Source organism: Panthera leo, chromosome B3, assembly GCF_018350215.1.
Source record: "Panthera leo isolate Ple1 chromosome B3, P.leo_Ple1_pat1.1, whole genome shotgun sequence".
NCBI lineage: Eukaryota > Metazoa > Chordata > Mammalia > Carnivora > Felidae > Panthera > Panthera leo.
In genome coordinates, this window is record NC_056684.1 from 133029051 (window position 1) to 133050515 (window position 21465).

The 21465-nt window shown below is 43.1% G+C and overlaps 1 protein-coding gene across 3 annotated transcripts in view; it reads right to left on the reverse strand.

Annotated features, from left to right (window-relative positions):
• Positions 1 to 21090, reverse strand: part of NRDE2 (NRDE-2, necessary for RNA interference, domain containing) — a 51906-nt gene extending 30816 nt beyond the window's left edge. For all 3 annotated transcript variants that reach the window (XM_042944071.1, XM_042944070.1, XM_042944072.1), the window contains exons 1-4: positions 20892 to 21090; positions 7255 to 7363; positions 4984 to 5214; positions 1894 to 2043 (exon numbers count right to left, since the gene is read on the reverse strand). In XM_042944071.1, the coding sequence (XP_042800005.1) occupies positions 1894 to 2043; positions 4984 to 5214; positions 7255 to 7363; positions 20892 to 20955 (554 nt within the window). In that variant the 5' untranslated portion in view covers positions 20956 to 21090. The remainder of the gene's footprint in view (positions 1 to 1893; positions 2044 to 4983; positions 5215 to 7254; positions 7364 to 20891) is intronic.
• Between the last annotated feature and the right edge of the window lie 375 nt (positions 21091 to 21465).

Consider the following 21465-nt stretch of genomic DNA (forward strand, 5'->3'; position numbering starts at 1 on the left):
TCTGACCAACTCACAATGCTGTGGGATCAATACCTTCCGAGATCTGGACATTTAACAGCTGTACAGCCATTAATCCGGTCAAGACTTACCTCCCCTAAACTTTAGGAATTAACTGGAAAATAACACCAATGCCCAAGCCCTTCCCATAGTATCTTTGCAATTCAAATGAATATACTTGTCTCATTACTCTCTTCCTAAGATCTGGGCCGTTCATTAGCACAGATTTAAGAGCCACTCACTGTGAATACTCTTCCCTTTTCATCTATTAATAAATAATGCCTCTTTATTTTTGCAAACCGATTTCTAATTCATATCCATTATCTCTGATATCTGAGTGCAAGACCCAGCAGGAGTTAACAAATGAAGAAACAGAGGCTCAGACAGGGTAAGGGATTCACCTGGGATTCCATTATTAGTAAACGGCAAAGTCCATTTCCCAATCTAGAACACACCCTACCAGACAACCAGGCCCATCTTTACTTGGGGACAGCAAAAGAATATTACTGGTTCGAGGAACACAGGTTCCCAAAAAAGCTGCTTCTAGGCAGTATGATCTCCGGAGGCTACGTAATCTGTCTGAGGTTGCTTTCCTCGTTCGGAAAAGAAGAGTGCGGCCCTCCTTACACAGCAGCTGGAGGGTCAGACAGGCTAACGGGAGTGAAAGAGCAGGCTGGGCCGGTGCATGCTGGCCTCCCCATCTTTGGCTGGGTCCTCCCACATCTGTGGCGTGGAAAATCTAACAAGACTTTGAGGAGCAGGAAAATAACTCAAAAATATATGAATACAAATATATGAATATATGAACAGTCATGCCTCTCAGACATGACAGTATGCAGCTATAAATACGCACTAAAATCTTATGGATATAAACACATCATAAAGGAAATCTTTGTTGGAATCACCTATGTGGTGAGGAATAACGTCATGATGAATGGCAACCATGAAAATTGGGAGGTGCAGCAAAGTAATGGAAACAGACATTTAGTTTAAAAAGTAATCAGCTTATAAAGAACGATAATGGTCTCCCCTTGGCTTTATATTCCAATATTCTCTACCTTCAATTTTCATTACCTGTAAGCTGTTTGGGAACAGAGATTGGGTGTCACTGTTCTTTGTGTCCCGACAGTGTCCTACAACTACTAAGTGTCTAAGGGATTTAAGAAGCATTTAAATATTTTTGATTGGCAGGCTAGAAAAGTTTAATGAACTAATTACTGAAGCAAATACCATCACCCATTTTTTATCTGGTGATGTACACTGGAAACGTTTCGAAAAAGTCGTTACTATTTAATGTCTTTTTCTTTAAACGGCTTACGTGGGGGAGAGAGAAATAACAGTCTCCATAACTTATAGATCAGGGGCACCTGGGTGGCTCAATCAGTTCAGAGTCCAACTTCAGCTCAGGTCACGATCTCATGGTTTGTGGGTCCGAGCCCCGCGTCGGGCTCTGTGCTGACAGCTCAGAGCCTGGAGCCTGCTTCGGATTGTGTCTCCCTCTCTCTCTGCCCCTCCCCTGCTCACCCTCTGTCTCTCGCTCTCTCAAAAACAAACATTAAAAAAAAAAAAAAAATGGCATACAGATCAGACCAAATGGTTTCTGGATAGTTTGTCACAATTACTTACTTCAAGGTATTTGTAGAGTAACTCGTTCAACAAATATTTACTAAAAACCTATTACAAAGGAGACCTGGATCCTGACCTCAAGGTTTAAGCTTTCATTTCAGAATGTGAGAGATAAGACACATATGTCAATACCTCGGCAATGGGGGCCACCCCCCGGAATCTAGAAGGGATGGGAGCAGACAGAGACGATGCAGAGAGGGCTCGAGGGGGGCGGGGGGAGACAAGTTACTTCCCACCAGTGAAAATCAGGAAAGACACCATGACCGATACCTTGCTATATCTCCTCGGTAGAGAGACTTGTACTCCCAGTTTGCAGGATCCGGTTTCTTATCTGTTCTGAAGGTTTCCCCTGTGAGAGCCTGAACGTCCTCAAGCCAGATGCAGCGGTGCCCAGTATCAGCGACGGCATTCCCTTCTCGGCTGTGGGGCAGAGGAAGGTGAAGCACAAAAGGGACATCTAGTTACACGGCCCACCTTTTCGGAAGTACAGAAGGTAAACATTTCAAACGCCGCATGGCATCAAAGTGCTTAAATGCATAAACTGAAAGGTGCATGTGTCACAAAGATGGAAAAAACTTCAAAATATAAAGCAAAAACTGTCAACGCTAAGTGGCATCTTACCAAGAAGTCAGCCTACCTCAGAAATTAACCTGACATAGCTGTTCAAGTATTCCATTAAATGACTGTAACTAGAATTTCGAGCATATGTGGTAAACAAGTGGGCTGCCCTTGCTTAGCCTAACTCATCCAAAAGCGCTCCGGTTATTCCAGCCGAATCTTGGCAACAACAGCAAAGCTGCAGCTCTGAATGGGTCAGTCTCAGACATCACTGAGGCTCGGGCTAAGTCTTGTTTGGACAGCTGGGCTCGGCGGACGGTGCCTCGGCCTTGTGTGCTGACCCCCCTTAGAAAAGGGCAGAGAGAGTCCACTGTGAGACGAGACCCTTCGGTACCCCCAGAACCAACTAGAGAGTGGGCAGACTTCCTGCCAAGATGTGCATGGAATCAAATGAGAGCGAGGGCAAGTCTTTCTGGCATCTAACATCCCCCCTGCTCTGAAGATCAGCTCATAATGCTGCTGACACACAAGAGGCTGCCAGGGCAGAGTCGCAACAGCATTACCTTTGCTCTCTTTGCTGTCTGGCTCTGCCCAGAGAGAAATAACGACTCTAAAGGCTTCTAAATCATTCTTGGCTGGGAATACAAAGGAATGGCATTTCAGAGACACAGAGTAGGTTTCAATCAGTATTTCCTGAATGACAGCATCTCGGGTCACAACACACAGAGATTTTTAACATAGTCCCCTCTGGAACACCCAGAGGGTTTTCTGTTGACAAACACCGGAAGGGGCAGCAAAGGGAAGGAATGAGGTGGATGCATTCCAGAAAGAAATGGAAAGCCTGGGGGGGGCGGGGGCGGTGCTGCAGACCACTCCCGGGGAGGAGACAAGGTCTGATCCGTCCCCTACCAGGTACTGAGGTCAAGAAGGAGGATGAGGTCTGGGCTGTGAGCAGGGAAGGGTCTGCCTCACCTGAAGATGAAGAGGTCACCCTAGGAAACAAAGGTCCAGGCGAAGCTGTCGCCTTGGGGGAAGTGGCCCCTTGATCACCCCGAAATAGAGTCCCGTGTGGTATACTATACCCCTGAGAACCTACTTTCCCCACATCCTGGAAATACTCTCACAACACATCAGTATCTTATTCCTTGTCTCTATGGAAACAATTCCTCCAGGCCATCTTCCCAGGGAGAGGCTACAGAAGTTCAGATGGAGAAAATAAGAGAGCAACAATCGATTTTGATCTTAATGGGGACATTCTGCAAAGTATCAGTGAACTTAAAAATGCCATTTGGATCACAGAAGTATCAAGAGGCTGTAAAGATCACCTCCGATGTGACTAAGCACAGGCTGAAAATAACTACCTTTCAAGTTCGAACAGTAGTTCCTGTGTGGGTTCAAGAAATCCTTTAAAATTCACTTTCCTCGACGGTAGGAAAAAAAAGGACAGGTAGCTAACGGTGAGTTTTCAGAAGAAACGATGATTAATGTATTTTTCTTTGAAGACATACTGAAAGCAAAAATATCAGTAATTCACTCATTCACGTAACAAAACTGTATTGAGCGCTTACTACGTACCAGGCCCTGTGCCAAGCGCTGAGAGAACACAATGGCAAGCAAGACGGGAGTGATTCCTGCCCACAGAAATTCAGTCAAATTCAGAGCCCTTTTGCTGGATTCCCTTATTCTCCCCTCCTAGAGCAAACGTGGGTTACAGGTATAGCACCCGAGACACAGAGAAAGCTAAATCAATCTGTGTCTTCTGAGCCACGGAGGCCTGCAACGTTCTCCACGGTCTGATGGCAGAAGGACCCAGGAAGACGGCAGCGTCTGCCTGTCTGATGGCAACTCTATGGGCCAGAGTCCAGACTTACTCCAACACAGAGCTCTCACTGACCATCAGTGAGACTTCTAAGCATACGATGAAAGCAAATCATCCCTAAGAGTCAAAACTTCTTAAGAGCACTGCATTTTTTTTTTTTTAAGTATGTCTTAAATTTTCTCTCTTCTAGCCCATATGAACAAAGGAAAGAAAAAAGTGAAGTGAGAAATCACTCAGGTAGTTTCACCACACGACACCTGTCGCAGGCACCACAGGGAAAAGTGCCTCCCTGTGCGGGAGGCCAGGAGACGAGGCAGAGAGGAGCTGTGAGCACCTGTGCAGCCGCCGCGCTGTGGGACAATGTGAGCAACACGCTCACCGCAGACAGTGGAGCAAAATGTGGGGAGGAGTAAAGCCCCCAGGAAAGGAGACACTGTGGTCACGAGCTGGTCCACACTTTCAACAGGGGTTCTAAATAAATGTGGAGAAAAGGACAAAGGCAGCGATGAAGTGCTACATTAACCTCAACCAAAGAGTGTGTGTGTGTGTGTGTGTGTGTGTGTGTGTGTGTGTGTGTGTGTGTGTGCGAGCACACGTGGGGGTGATGCGAGCGATCGGAAGTGTGGGGGCCAACAGCCCCTCCCAGATGGGACCCTACGCGACGCAGGAAAGTGGCCCATATTCCCAGGCTGTGCGTGGCCCATCCGCCATCTTTCAAAAACCCCAAAGACTTTTTGTCTGAATCAGATTTTGACACAACCATTACTGTGTCTCAATAACTTTTCTCAAATAAAATCATGACTCTAATTTTTTTTAATGAAACTTTTCTAAATGCTAACCTAACGGTAGAGCTCTCTTTGGAGTCTTTTGGACTCCATTTGACTAAGTGGCTAACCAGGCATTCAAACGTCTAATTTGTGGCAACAACTGAGGGGAAAAATTCAAACTTTGAAGTCATAGGTATTTACGAACAGAAAACCTACTTTGGTTTCTCGGATTCCTTTTTACTGTCTCTAATGCTTCTGGAAGTTTTATCCTTTTCAGAATCACTATCTGGCTCAGACCCACTGCTACTGGACTGGCCGTGTTTTCTCCTAGTTTTCTTGTGGTGATGCTTCCTTTTCTTCTTTTTCTCTTTCTTCTTTTTTCTGCTTGTTTGTTTGGGCTTTTTGTTAGTGTCACTTTCATCCGAAGGCTCTGATTTCAGAGGGCTCCTGTTGGGGAAAATCAACATCAGAATAATTTTCAGAAGAGAATTAGAAAGAAGACTATGTCAATAAGCAAATATGTAAAAGGGAACTCTGCAGTGCCTTCCTGGGTCACAGCTCCCCTTAAGGACTTAAGAGTTGGACCTAAAACAACAGTAGGTGAAGAAATTCTAATTTCAACAGTTTCTAAACCTAGATGTGGGGCTCAAACTCATGAACCGCAAGATCATGACCTGAGCCGCAGCTGGACGTTCAACTGATGGAGCCACCCAGGTGCCCCACATCTATACATTTTTAAAGGAAAGTAATCTACCAGTCATTTTATCGAATATAGTATTTTTTAAATGACATTACAAAAGGTTTATTTTCAGTCCTACATATTAAGGCAATATGTCCTTAATGATGAGGGAGGGTGGGGCAAGCTGAGGGCAAAATACGGGCCGGCACCCCGCCCCCCCACGTGGGATATGTGTGATGTGCCTGGGACACGCCTGGCTACCCAAGAACAGAGAAAGTGTTTAAGTGCTTGCCATGGTGATGTGGGACACTAAGGCAAATGAAAACTGAAATTCCCTTACTGCCTACAACCCATCGACAAGTCCTTGAAACTGGCAGGGTGACCTCCCTCTAGGAGCTCAGCTGCCTCCAGGATGACGCTTTGCTGGGGGCAAAAGACAACCTTGGCTTAACATTATCCCCACCTCGAGGATCCTGTAAGTCGACTTCCCTCATCTCACCTGCCCCAAGATAGACGCTGGCAATCCTACTCCAAGCTTATGCCCCACCCCCCATACATCTGAAGGGTCTCATGACTGAGGTTTTATTAAGCGGTAGTAAGCGGCATTTCCCTAGCAACAGCCAGCCCCTCAAGGTCCTGGAAACCTTGCTTCCAAAATTCCTTAGAGACTTACTCTATCCCTGACCCCCTCCCAACCCGAGGGTATACAATGAGCTCCCCATCAGGACCCCAGTGCAGCTCTTCCTGCCCGTGGGTCCTGTCCCCATGCTTTAATAAAATCAGCTTTATGCACCAAAGATGTCTTCAAGAGTTCGTTCTTGGCTGTCAGCTCCAGACCACCCCACCATCACCCCAAAACTTCATCACTTAATGCCCAAAAAAAGATTTCATTCTGGTCCCTGTGTTTAAAAGCTCCAAGGAGCTCTTCTGCTTTACTGAAACACCTACAAACAACTGCCTCACGCATCAACTATTCTCAATTTCCAAAGGCTTCTTGTACTTTTAGAGTCCTGGCTTCCCAGGGTTCATCATCTTAATTAATGAGACCATCTAGTCCATATTTGCAAGAGAACTCATTTCTCAATTCAATGATCTACAACAATTTCTTTCTTTTTTTTTAAATTTAAAACTTTTTTTAATGTTTATTTTTGAGGGGGAGAGAGAGAGGGAGCACGAGCAAACAGGGGAGGGGCAGAGAGAGAGAGACAGAGACAGAAAGACAGACAGAGAGAGAATCCAAAGCAGGCTCCAGGCTCTGAGCTGTCAGCACAGAGTCCGACGCAGGGCTCGAACCCACGTACTGTAAGATCATTACCTCAGCTGAAGTCGGACGCTTAACCGACTGAGCCACCCAGGCACCCCAACAATTTCTTTCAAAGCTTAGTCCAGATATGTGCCATTCTGCTTTCCCCAAAGTTTCCAGGAGATTTTATCCTACATTCTACCACACCAGCATCTTCTGTTTTTCCAAAACTGCTAAAAATGCAACTGAAGAGATATCTGAGTGACAATATTCTAAAGGTTACTAATGAGGTTAGTCAAGTTACTTAAAGAATCACAATGATGCCGTTTCCCTTGGGGCTTAATTATTGGCAGTAACTGTCATGCACTTGCCACTGTAACGCAGGGGGAAAAATAGAAAGAATTTAGGAATGAGGTAAGGAAAAACAGTCAAAGATCACCTCATTGAAGTGAAAAGAGTTCTAATTCGCTCTTTTATCACAGGGTTTACGGAGAAGCATTATTCAAACTAAGCTACAGACTACACACTGACAAAAACTGAAAATCCATCTTTCATAAAAACCTACCTTGTCAGAGGTGACCCTTCAGAAACCAGGGCTGTGGCCCCTTCAGTTTGTTGGCTCAGAGAGGTTATGGCTCCAGCACAAAAGCTTGGGTTGCTCAGCCAGTCTAATTCTGCACAGGCGAAAGAAAAAAGATCAATGAAATGAGCTCGATGGGATTTCTAGAGCAGGCAATCCATCTTACCAGCTGACGTCCTAATTCACAGCCAGTGTCAGCCAGACATTGTGAACAGTCCTCAGAAGCCGAAGGGAATCCATGAAATTTTTATTTCCCAGGGCATGGGGCTTTAACACACTCTAAAATATTTAAGACTGGAATCCTCTTGTGATAGCAGGCTGTGGCTTAAGCAAAAGCCACATAACAAGCGTGGCTTAAAAAGCAACAAGGCTTTATGGATTCCATCCACACTTCAATGAGCAGGAACGCTTCCAAAGCACCGGGTTTTAATGACCTGGCATTTGATTCAGACAATTCCAAAAAGTTTAAAAATCAAAGCATGCACAAAAGCCTGCCATGCTTAATACTGTTACAGAAGATTAAGATATTTTTCTTTAAAAAACATTCTGTTTTTGGGGCACCTGGGTGGCTCAGTCGGCTAAGCGTCCGACTCTGGCTCAGGTCATGATCCACAGTTTGCGAGTTCGAGCCCCGCTTCGGCTCCGTGCTGACAGCTCAGAGCCTGGAGCCGGCTTCGGATTCTGTGTCTCCCTGTCTCTTGGCCCCTCCCCGGCTCATACTCTGTCTCTTTCTTTCTCTCAAAAATAAATAAACGTTAAAAAAATTTTTTTAATACAAATAAAAATAAATATATTCTGCTCTTAGTAAGTTAACTTATAAACCTTTCCTTAAAATAGTACTCCTCTTTGGGGTACCTGGGTGGCTCAGTTGGTTAAGCGTCTGGCTTCGGCTCAGGTCATGATCTCACCGCTCGTGGGTTCGAGCCCCGCATCGGGGTCTGTGCTGACAGCTGGGAGCCTGAAGCCTGCTTCGGATTCTGTGTCCCCCTCTCTGCCCCTTCCCCGCTCACACTCTCTCTGTCCCTCTCTCAAAAATAAACATTTAAAAAACAAAAACAAAACAAAAAAACAGTACTCCTCTTTGAAAATAAAAACACAAGGTGTCAACTTTTCCAATGCTAAAATTAAATAAAATGTTAATAATGATTATCTCTGGGGGTGGTGAGATTAAATGTCCAAAATTTTTCCTCCATTAATTTTGAAGTCCTCTGGAATGAACTATTTCTTAATTACTAATTTTCTAACCTTTTAGGAGCCTTAGCTGTGAAGGAAAAAAAAAAAAACAAAACCCTGGGGTGGTGGCAGCAAGGGGGCTCCTGGGGGGGTTTGTATTTTGTCCTGTTTTGTTCTAGGACAAGGCCAGAGCATGTTCATGCGCTCAGGAGAAAGAACCCGTGAGATGGCTAAGTTAGGAGATGCACTTCCTAACAGTCATACTGGGATATCATCTATATACCATAAGGGTCACCATTTAAAATGTACAATGCAAGGGGCGCCTAGGTGGCTCGGTCAGTTAAGCGTCTGATTCTTGATTTCGGCTCAGGTCATGATCTCATGGTTCGTGGATCCAAGCCCTGTGTCGGGCTCTGCACTGACAGTGGGGAGCCTGCTTGGGGTTCTGTCTCTCTGCCCCTCCCCCAGCTCACATTCTCTCTCTCAAAATAAACATTCTTTTTAAATGTACAATTCAATGGTTTTTAGTATACAGTAAAATATTGGATTGCAAGTTACTTGTTGTGCGAGTGTTCCGCAAGACAAGCAAATATTTTTTTTTTGAAATTTATTGTCAAATTGGCTTCCATACAACACCCAGTGCTCATCCCAAAAGGTGCCCTCCTCAATACCCATCACCCACCCTCTCCTCCCTCCCACCCCCCATCAGCCCTCAGTTTGTTCTCAGTTTTTAAGAGTCTCTTATGCTTTGGCTCTCTCCCACTCTAACCTTTTTTTTTCCTTCCCCTCCCCCATGGGTTCCTGTTAAGTTTCTCAGGATCCACATAAGAGTGAAAACATATGGTATCTGTCTTTCTCTGTATGGCTTATTTCACTTAGCATCACACTCTCCAGTTCCATCCATGTTGCTACAAAGGGCCATATTTCATGCTCATTGCCACGTAGTACTCCATTGTGTATATAAACCACAATTTCTTTATCCATTCATCAGTTGATGGACATTTAGGCTCTTTCCACAATTTGGCTATTGTTGAGAGTGCTGCTATAAACATTGGGGTACAAGTGCCCCTCTGCATCAGTACTCCTGTATTCCTTGGGTAAATTCCTAGCAGTGCTACTGCTGGGTCTTAGGGTAGGTCTATTTTTAATTTTCTGAGGAACCTCCACACCATTTTCCAGAGTGGCTGCACCAATTTGCATTCCCACCAACAGTGCAAGAGGGTTCCAGTTTCTCCACATCCTCTCCAGCATCTATAGTCTCCTGATTTGTTCATTTTGGCCACTCTGACTGGCGTGAGGTGATATCTGAGTGTGGTTTTGATTTGTATTTCCCTGATGAGGAGCGACGTTGAGCATCTTTTCATGTGCCTGTTGGCCATCCAGATGTCTTCTTTAGAGAAGTGTCTATTCATGTTTTCTGCCCATTTCTTCACTGGATTATTCGTTTTTTGGGTGTGGAGTTTGGTGAGCGCTTTATAGATTTTGGATACTAGCCCTTTGTCCGATATGTCATTTGCAAATATCTTTTCCCATTCCATTGGTTGCCTTTTAGTTTTGTTGGTTGTTTCCTACAAGCAAACATTTCTAGTAAATTTTAACCTGATAAACAAACGGTGTCTTGCAATACAAGTAGTACGTGATTCAGAATGTCACATGATCACAACTGAGCCAATGGTTCCTCTCTCTCTCTCTCTCTCTCTCTCTCTCTCTCTCTCACTGAGGGATTGTGGGTGATCTCCCACGCTCGGTCTCAGGCCATGGTGTCTGGAAGAAATCAGTGATTTTTCAGAACGTTGGAAGGTGCCCACGACTGGTACTAGTGTATTTTTTGTCACTTCAAAGCACCTACGGACAGTCCTCTGCTTTTCCATTCAAGAGTAAGCCTAGGAGTGCTTAGCTTCATTCTAGGTCAGGCTCCTTGCAGATATAGACGCTTTCCTCTGCTGCTTTATTGCCAGTTACATTAAATACAGTATATGACAAGAGTTTATTAATACCGTAGTCAACTTCCGTGTGAGTGTATACAATGGCCCCATGCAGAAAAAGATTCCACTGAGCCAACAGACAGCAGTGATTCCATTAGTGATAGTGAAAGTCGTCCTACACAATAATCCTCCTCTCTTGTCTCCCTCACACCAGCCACAAAGGTTTTCAAAGGTAAGTACAGGTTAACTTATTTTTCTTTATATGTTTTCTTTATTATTTTGTATTATATTATGGTACTGTATCATTTATGTGAATATTTTGGGGTTGTGGAATCATCTGAGTTTCCATGATTTCTCATGAAGAGATTCACTTTGCTACACAAGTGCTGTGGATTACAACCATGTTTCCGGAACAAATTATACTTGCAGACCAAGGTTTTACTATATTTAGAACTGTGCAGGGCACCTGGCTGGCTAAGTCGGTGGAGTGTGCAACTGTTTTTAAAAAAAATTTTTTTAACATTTATTTATTATTGAGAGACAGAGGGAGACAGAGCATGAGCATGGGAGGGACAAAGAAAGGGGGAGACACAGAATCCAAAGCAGGCTCCAGGCTCTGAGCTGTCAGCACAGAGTCCAACGCGGGGCTCAAACTCACAAACCACGAGATCATGACCTGAGCCAAAGTCAGACACTTAACTGACTGAGCCGCCCAGGTGCCCCTGGAGTGTGCAACTCTTAATCCCAGGGTCATGAATTCCAGCTCCGTGTTGGGCATAGGGTTTACTTATATATTTTAAGTAAAAAATATCTGTGTTTTAGATTTTATATATATATATATATATATATATATATACACATACATATATATGTGTGCATATATATATGTGTATATATATATGCTTGTGTATGTGTATATATGTATATGCATATATATGTACATATATACACATAGATATTTATTATGTATATATGTACATACACACACATATATACATGTATATACACACATATGTGTGTGTGTGTGTGTGTATATATATATAAATTGTTCAATTATCACCATAATTTTAGAACATTTTCATCATCCCAAAAAGAAACCCCAGACCTATTGGCAGTCACCATCACTCATCTCTGGCTCTCCCACCCCCAGGCAACCACTAATCTGTCTCTACAAATTTGCCTGTTTGGGACAATATGATTTTTTTTTTTAATTTGAGACAAACAGAGGGGGAGAGGGAGGGGGAGGGGGAGAGGGAGGGAGAGAATCTTAAGCAGGCTCCACACTCAGCACAGAGTCCAACACAGGGCTTGATCTCACGACTACGAGATCATGACCCAAGCTGAAATTAAGAGTCGGATGCTTAACCGACTGAGTCACCCAGGCGCCCCCAAGACATTTCATATGAGATCATACAGCATACAGTCTTTTGTAACTGGCTTCTTCTACTTTGCATAATGTTTTCAAGGTTCATCCATACTGTAGCATGTATTAGTACCCATTCCTTTTTATCGCCAAATAATATTCCATTTTATGGGTAGATCACATTTTGTCCACTGATCAGCTAATGGACACTTGGGTTGTTTCCCTTTTTTGGTTATTATGAACAATGCAGCTATAAACATTCATGTACAAGTTTTATATGGACATATGTTTTCATTTCTCTTGGCTAGACACCCAGAATTGCCGGGTCATGTGGTAACTCATGCTTAGCATTTTAAGGAAATGCCAGACTGGTTTCCAAATTGGCTGCACCAGTTTACGTTCCCATTAACAATGTAGAAGGATTCTAATTTCTCCAAATCCTTGGCAACTTGTTACCGTCTGTGTTTTAGATTATAGTCATCCTAGTAGGTGTGATGTCTTTTCTCATTGTGCTGCTGGTTTCCATTTCTCTGGTGACTAATGATGTTAAGCATCTTTTCATGTGTTTATTGGCTAATATTTGAACAGAAATAGTCAAATACTTTGCCCATTTTTTAATTGGGTTGTCTTTTTAGTATTGGGTTGGCAGAGTGCTTTACATATTCTTTGTTCTAGTCCCTGATGGTTACTGCATCTTAGGAGGAAGGAACAGAATGTGTGCCCCGTGATGACAGGTACTTTGTTTTACTCAACTGCTGTATCCATGGGACCATGAGCAATGCCTCGCATAACATCAGGAGGCGTTTAATAAATATTTGTGGAAAAGAGGGGAGACAGGGAGGGAGGGAGGAAAATTCCTAAGGAGGAAAGGGACATTAAAACAAAAGGGAAAGAGAAGGATTGTAACTCTTTAAGTGCCTACTGTAGGCTAAACACCAGGTAAAGCACTTTACATTCTTGTTATACCTTTTAAGCATCAAAACAATCTTCTTTGGGAGGTATTACAATCTATATTGTACAGAAGGAAACTAAAGCTCAAAGGAATTAGGTAATTTGTAAGGTCATACCCACTGAGGGCTACACAGCTGTTCGTGCAGTCTCTTTCCTACTGTTTCCTTTTCCTTCTGCGGTCTGGATCTGATCCCTGGCAAGAGGTATGTGAAAAGTTTCTGTAGCTCACTGAGATCATGATTATTGCCAAAACAACCGCATTGTGTCATGAACAAAGGAAAAGCAAGAAAAGACGGAACAAGCAATATGCAAAGAGAGATGCTCTCAACATATATTTTACATACATATACATATTACATATTTTACATAAATATTTGAGACAGTGAGGACAGCGTGGAGGAAATGTAAAGAAACACAGAGGTCAAAACAACATAAAGTGTGTAACTCTCCAAAGTCCTTCAGAAGTCCTCCAAAAATAAGAAAAAGGGTTTTTAAGGAAACAATCAAGGCTTTGCCAAATGAGACCACTGGGGGAAAAAAAGTAATGCTTACAGAACTAAAACGCTTGGGGTTCTAACCCAAATCATAACTGACCTTCTCTGTGACCTTCATCTCAATCAAATGACCTTTCGTTGGGGCAAATGGTATTTCTACCTGACAAGTTACTGCTACTGCTTTTTTTTTTTTTTTTTTTTTTTTTTTGGTCCTGGTAGCACATTAGCAGTGAACATGCATGGAATATTAGAAGTAATCATCACTGGATGTTAGGCATGCAGGAATTTTGAAGATAATCAGTTGAGGGATTTTAAAACTTTTTTTTAGCTAAAGAAAACGCCGCTCAAACAAAATCTTCCCGAGAAGCCTAACCTGCAGAACAGCAAAAGCAGGGATGCTTCCTGGGGTTCAGAGGGAGGGGGCAGGTCTGAGAAAGCTCTCCAGAGCACAGCCCGGGCACCACTCCCTCATTTACAGAACAACATGGGAGGTCCGAAGAAGTCCAGTCCTCTGGCCAAAGGCACACACCCAAGCCTCGACCTGCACTCTGCCCAGTTCTCTCCACCATGCACCGTGGTGCAACTCTTCACTTCCTCAACGAAGGAGCTGGCTTTCCTGAAGTCTCCCTGCAACTGGTACACGGGGCTACCGTGGTGATTTTCATCCTGTGATCTCATTACCTGCGGGGCCGTCTTCCCACTTCATTCTAAGGTCCACAGCTCAAATCCTTACAGGGACCAGGGGCGCCTGGGTGGCTCAGTTGGTTAAGCACCTGACTCCAGCTTGGGTCATGATCTCACAGTTTGAAGTTGGAGCCCCGCAACGCGCTCTCTGCTGTCAGCACTGAGCCCATTTTGAATCCTCTAGTCCCCCTCTCTCTCTCTCTGCTCTTCCCGCCCCCCCCCCAAATAAACAAACATTAAAAGAAAAAAAAAAGACTGTCTAAAGAAAATCTTTACAGAGACCGGATTAGTAATGATTCCTGTGATAGTACAGAGAATGAAAAAAAGAAAAAGACAAAAATACTTTGCCAAATAAGGAAATTGGTTTACAACTCTTACATCCGAGTTTTCAGCTCCCACCCTCCTCCTATTCCTTCCTTTCCAAGCTAAATGCAACATGAGGGCAGAGGTCATGACTACTCACTCCTGTATTCCCAACCCCTAGCACAGGGCCTTGGCACAAAGCAACTGGGATCAATAAATATTTGTTGAAAAAACAAAATGAGTGAAGATCTGAGCCATATCTTCCTATCTTTGTATCCCCAGTTGAACTGAAGCAATATGAGATTGTCAAAAGCATGCCATTATCTAGGTATAAAGTACAACCATTTTAATTCTTCCAGTGTTCACTGCAAATGGAGATTGAATCATTAAAGAATAAAGTACCGAATACCCACTATGTGGCCAGGCACAGTCCTAGGCTTTCGGGGTAGAGTGTGACTAAGGCAGGCCAGGTCTCTCTGCTCATATGGTATTTATACTTAATCATAACCTTACTGTTCACATAACACATGTGCATTGTGAAATTAAATTTTGGTTATATGGAATCCTGGAGAAAGTTATCTGAGATTAAACAATGCTTTATTAATCAGAATGCAGTCTTTTTCTATATTTACTTACATCCTCACAATTTACAAGTTCCTTTGACAGAAGTCAAATATGTATTTAGATAATTATATCAACAAATATTATGTATTTAGATAATTACATCAACACCATGCAGGATGTAACATATTACAGACAGGTTGAGCAGGATACAACATGCTTGGGTTTAAATGGAGAAGCTGACTGGCTGACCAACCTTTTGTCCCTGCAGGCTAGTAAATAAGCATAGGTTGAACCTGCCTGGAAATGAGCACTCTGCTACACACACACACACACACACACACACACACACACACACACACACTCCTAAAAAAGGAAGCATGGAAGCATCAGGCAAAAAACCACTTTAGGAGCTTTAGAGCCTGGCTGGCTCAGTCGGTAAAGCATCTGACTCTTGATTTCAGCTCAGGTCATGTTCTCACAGTTTGTGAGTTTGAGCCCCGTGTCCGATTCTGCACCGACATCACAGAGCCTGCTTGGGATTCTCTCTCTCTCCCTCTCTGTGACTGTACCCTAATCAAATGCACGCACTCTCTCCCTCCAGATAAACAAATTAAAAAAAAAATAAACAACAACAAAAAAAAAAACTATTGCCGAACAAAACCCAGGCAGGTATCTAGAAGAACCACAGCATGTGTAATTTTACAGAAAATTATATAATGAATCATCACTAAGTTGACATTCTTTTTATCACAAGTTTATTATATAATGGTATCTCTCCATCACTAGTGAAAATGCTTTAATTCAATTCCACTAGATACAGGGATGAGGAAATCACCACGAAAAGATTTAAAATTTTTTTTAACATTTTTTGAATCACAACTGGATGAAATATCCAAGTTCACCCCCTCCCCATTCTATTGTAATAAAATAGCACTGATTCACTGGTTTAAGTGAACTCAGGTGAGCACCACCCCTCCAGGCATCATTCAAAAAGGCATTTCTAAGGCTGAGTATAACAAACGAACATATATATTAGGGAAGGGGATTGTCCCTTTAGTAAGACTGAGTCAAGCTCTTCATTTTGATCGAAACCTTTATTTCCTGACAAGGAAACTGAGGGAGGAAACATTTGTTCAGAAAGCTCCAGCAAACATGGCTAAGCACTGAGTTTAAGGTGATTACAGAGAACCTAACCAAAGTCAGCCCTTCTACAGAGTTAACCTACAATTTGAAGAGAACCCAGGGATCCCAAAAGTAATGTTTAAACAACCCAACCCCCAACATTCTAGTATCACAGTGTGACTCAGAACACAAGTTTTTGAGTCAGAAGGAGCTGTGTTCAAATACTGGCCTTACCGTTTACCGGTTGGGCAACTCTTAACAAAATACTTAATCTCTAAGTCTCTCTTTCCTTTCATTCAGCATATTTTATTTTATTTTTATTTTTTATTTCTAGAAGCTAGGAACACAAAGCAAACAAGACAAAACCAACCCAACTCTCAGGGTACTGACACACTGGCAGTCACACACACTGTGACAAATGTCAAGATAAAGAAAATACACGGGGTACAAGGAGAGCACATGGTCCCAACCAGGTATGGGTCAGAGAAAGCTGCCTGGGAGAACATGTCCGTCAAGACCTGAAGGATGAGGGTAATCTGCTAGGGAGAGTCTGGGCAGAGGAAATGGCTGCTACAAAGGCCCGAAAGTGCAAACACAGGGCTCTGGGAAACAGCAAGCTATTATGTCTGGACCCCTGGGAGGGAGAGCAAGTGGGGGCAAAAGGAAGCTGGAGAGGTTAGGGGCCTTCAAAAGGTGTCAGAGTTTGGGCTTCTCCTAACAGCCACAGACAGACAGTAGAGAGCTCCGAACAAGAGTGACAAAGTCAGAGCTAGGATTCTAAAGAGCAGCAGCCAAGAGGAGTATTTAAGAGCACGTGTTTTGGGGGTGCCTGGGTGGCTCAAGCCATGATCTCACGGTTCATGAGTTTGAGCCCTGCATCGGGCTCGCTGCTGTCAGTGCAGAGCCCACTTCGGATCGTCTGTCCCCCCATCTCTCTGCCCCTGCCCCACTTCCGCTTTCTCTCTCAAAAATAGAAGAATAAATTAAGAAAAAAAGAGCACGGGTTTTGAAGCTAGACTGCCTGAGCTCAGATCCTGGTTCTGAGGCTTAAAAAAGGATGGCCATAAAGAAGGATGAGATCTTGCCATTTGGGACAACATAAATGGACCGAAAGGGCTATCATGCTAAGTGAAGTCAGAGAAACAAAAATACCACACGATTTCACTTCTATGTAGAATCTACAAAACAAATGAATAAACAAACAAAAAGCAGGGGCTCCTGGGTGGCTCAGTCAGTGAAGCGTCAGACTTTGGCTCAGGTCGTGATCTCGCCATTTGTGAGTTCGAGCCCCACATCGGGCTCGCTACTGTCAGCACGGAGCTTGCTTTGGATCCTCTGTCTGCCTCTCTCTCTCTGCCCCTCCCCTGCTTGCACTCTCTCTAAACAAAACATTTTTTAAATTTTTTTAAAAAATAAAAAGAAAACAAACAAAAAGCAGAATCAAGCTTCTAAATACAAAGATCTGATGTTGCCAAAGGGGAGATGGGAGGATGGGCAAAATGGGTGAAGGGGAGTGGGAGATACAGGCTTACAGTTTTGGGATGAATAAATCACAGCAAGAAAAGGCACAGCATAGAGAATGTAGCCAATGGGATCGTCATAGTGTTGCACTGTGACAGATGATGGCTACACGTGCAGTGAGCATAGCGTAAGGTATGGAGTTGTTGAATCACCATGTTGTACATCTGAAACTAAGGTAACACTGTGTGTCAACTGAAATCCAAATATAAAAGGAAGTCCGGTGCTTCTATGTGCAAAAGAAGACCAGAACAGTCTAAATGTCCTTAATAGAGGATTGTTTGAATAAACCATGTGACATCACACTATGATGTTCTGTGCATCAAAAGAAATGAGGAAGATCTCATACTATGCTGTACGGTGATCTCTGGGATTCAAGCTAAAATGCAGACCAGTAGGCATTAAAGAAAGAGAAGGGAATATAGTCACTCATATTAAGGGAGAAAAAAAATGGAAGGATATCATTGACTAATTAAAATTCTAACTTGCAGAGTAAGGAAAGTAACAGGCTGGAGGAACAAAGATGGAAGCCTTTATTTCTCTGGACATACCTGGTTTACATTTTCAACCTCAGAACCATGTAAATGTTTCACAACACTATAAAACAGGATCGGTTCAAAAAGAAGAAAAAAGCAATCGCTAAAAATTAAAAATATACCTAACTGTATAACAAACTGTTGATAACACCACAGAGAATTATTTCAAGTGATCTTAAAACACAGTAATTTGACCACACATCTGCTGCAGGATAGGTCCTAAGGACAAAAAGAATCACAAAGAAATACTAAACTATTTTTTAAGCTTATTTATCTTGAGAGAGGGAGAGACAGAGCATGACAGCATGCATGAGGAAGGGGTGAGAGAGAGGGAGAGAGAAGGAGAAACCCAAGCAGGCTCTGCACCATCAGCACGGAGCTGACGTGGGGCTCGAACCCACGAACCAGAGATCATGACCTGAGCCAAAATCAAGAGGTGGACACTTAACCTACTGAGCCATCCAGGCGCCCCAAACTATTTAGTATTAATCACAATACTAGTGTTATTTTTAACATATACATAATTGTATCGATGGCATGAGGAACTAAGATTTTCAGTGTAAGAAGAAATATAAATATTAAATTACAAATTTATATACAAATTACATATTATATAATAAAAAGAAATTAAGTAAAAATCTCACGATCTTCAATTTGGCCCGGAAATATCACTGTGAATTCATGATGTATTTTTCTCTTCCTGGTTTTGACCACTCAAAATGTCTAGAAATAATGCCAACCCAGTGCAACTAGCACTCCGAACACCAATTTGTGGTTTCAACCTCCCCGAACCATTTTCCCCTAAAAGAAACAATGGTTTTTAGAGAAACAGCCAGTTCCAGGCCATAATGGAACATATAAGTGATGAGCTCTGGGCATCCTTTAGACCAGAAAGCAAGAAAGCAATTAAAGACACCTGGGTCATGTCAAAAAAACACATACCAACTTAATTAGACTCCCATTAGCACGGATGGGACAATGTGAGCAATAGAAAAAATATCTGCAATGGATTGAAATATAAGTGTTAAAAATTCAATAGTTTGTAACGAAAGCAGGGAAAAAAAGAAACATCTAATTGGTCACCTCTAAAAATTCTAAGGACCCCAACTCATTTTCTGAAAATTGGCAAAGAGAACACATCAAGCATTGTCCTTCCTGCCTGAACTGTATTTCAGGGTATCCCAATAGTGTTGACAGGAAGTTTACGGAATAATTGTCACCTCGGCCAATAGCAAATACCCCAACGAAGTATTTTCAATTAAAAAAATTATACCTGAATCTAATTAACTCTCTAGATCTAATTGCCAGCTCACAGGAAATACTGGGATAGAGAAGCATGCTAAAGGACACCAGGAGGATTTGGTGGGAAATGTCTACAGGACAGATGACTCAGTGTCCTCAACAAAGAAATCACAAGGGAAAATAGAGGGGAAGGAGAGACTGTTTTATATTAAAAAGAGACTTAAGAGATATATCTACAAAATACACTGTTGTATCTTTTTTGGATCCTGACTTGAACCAACATTAAAAGACCATTTGCAAGACAAGTTGGGAAATCTGAACAGACTAGAAATTAGATGACATTAAAGAATTACACTTAATTTCATTAAGTGATGCTTAGATTTTTTTTTCATAAAATGCTCTTTTACAAACATTATCCTGATGCTGAAGACCCCCAGAAGACATGTGACAAATATCTTAAGATAAATGACAAGAGCGACACTCCCCTTTAAACCTTCTATTTCACCTTCCCCCAGTAAAGGATAACCCCTAGGCAGTTACTGAAGTCACCACCCTTCCTCACCATCAGTCTCAATCACCTTTCCCAAGGCTCCTCTTCATGCCTCTGTATTTCCAAACTGGGCTGTTTGCAGTTTTCTGCATAGGTCCCATGATTTCCTTCCTGCATGTCTTTGAAGGCCCTGGAATGCCCTTCCACTATCTCCATTTGTTCAAATCCTACCCTCTTGAAGACCCCTCGCAAAACTTAGCTCCTATATAAAGCCTTCTTTGAAATTCCCATGTTGCAATAGCTCACCTGTGCCATCTATAACATCTTACCTTTTCTGTTACTTTGTGAAATACTTATTATTGGTCTGTATATTCAGCAAACATTTATTGAATACCCTACCACGTTTTGGACTGTGCTCGGGGCTAAGTATGCTATCATGTATAGACACTGTCCCTGACCACATGAAGGTTAGGGTCTAGCGAAGGCTAGCCAAAAACTACACTAACTATATAAGAAATGACTCACAATTAAGCATTACCAAAAAAGAAGCGTGTGAACTAGAAAGGATATAAAAAGAGGTGCCAGACACAATTGGACTCTGCCACATAAGTGTACGATTTAGGATTAAATACTTTACATTACAATTCACTGTGCCTCACTTGTTAATAATGCAGATTTCCTGGGAATGCTTAAGGCTTATAATGAATATGTAATACCATCACCTGGCACCTAGGAGACCCTCAATAAACAGTTCTGACTCCCAGCACCTGCGCCCTTGTGGAAAGAACTTGCTTTTTTTGATTAGGCTTTGGGTCCTAATCCCTAGCTCTGAGTCTGACAAAAGATATGAACCCAATAAGCATTTCAGAAATCAGTAACACGGGAAAGGAAGAAAGATGTGGTAAGAACACCCAGCATCTACATCAGGAATCTCCTTGAAATGTAGGGTACTATTATCTACGTTTTATACATGAAGCAACTGAGGCTCAGCGCAAGAATGAGGTCCAAAAGCATGACAACATGCAAGTCCCGGCTCCAGGGCCTCTCCTGGGTCTCTTTTTCTCCATCCATTACTCTGCAACTCAAACCCAGAAGCCAGGACGAGACCAAGAGCCCTTCCCAGAAGGCTTTGCAGCGCCGCTGAGAACTCTGGGATACAAAGGGATAAACAAATCCAAGGCAAGGACCGAGACCTAAGACCGAGAAACTTCTTTGTAATCTCGCCGGGTGACTTCTTCGCCCCTTTTGTTTCCTTACCTTTCCTGGCGCTGCCGCTACCGGAAGTCTCACCAATGCCTGCAAAGGCCGGGAACAGCGCCATGACTGCAGGCCGCACCGCCGTTCCCCTCTCCAGAAATGGCGCCGGCGAGCGGACGCCGGTAGTGAGGCCTTCGCGGTTGCGGTGCACTCTGGGAAGTGTGGTTTTTCCCACTCGCACTCCCTGGGGCTTGACCCGGGGACCTGGCAGGGCGAGGAGGGGCGGGGCGGGGCGGGGTGGGGCGGAGCCACATCGCCGTAATTGATACTGGAAGGCTTCTGTTAGAACCCGGAAGTGCAGAGACCGGATGTGGAATTGTTCGGAGCAGAAAGTAGTAGGAGCTGGGATTCCGGTTGACCCCTGAACTCGCACCGTCACTAAGTGGGTCAAATTAATCAGACTCTGAGGTTCAGTTTCCTCATCTGCAAAATGTTCGTTAGATTAAATGAGCCTTAGGTAAGGTGCTTAGTTGGCATTGTGACTGGCCCATGGAAAGCACTTGATGAAAGTTAGCTATTATGTGAGTTGTGACTGCAAATCCAACTCAAAGCCACGTGAGATATCCAGAATTCC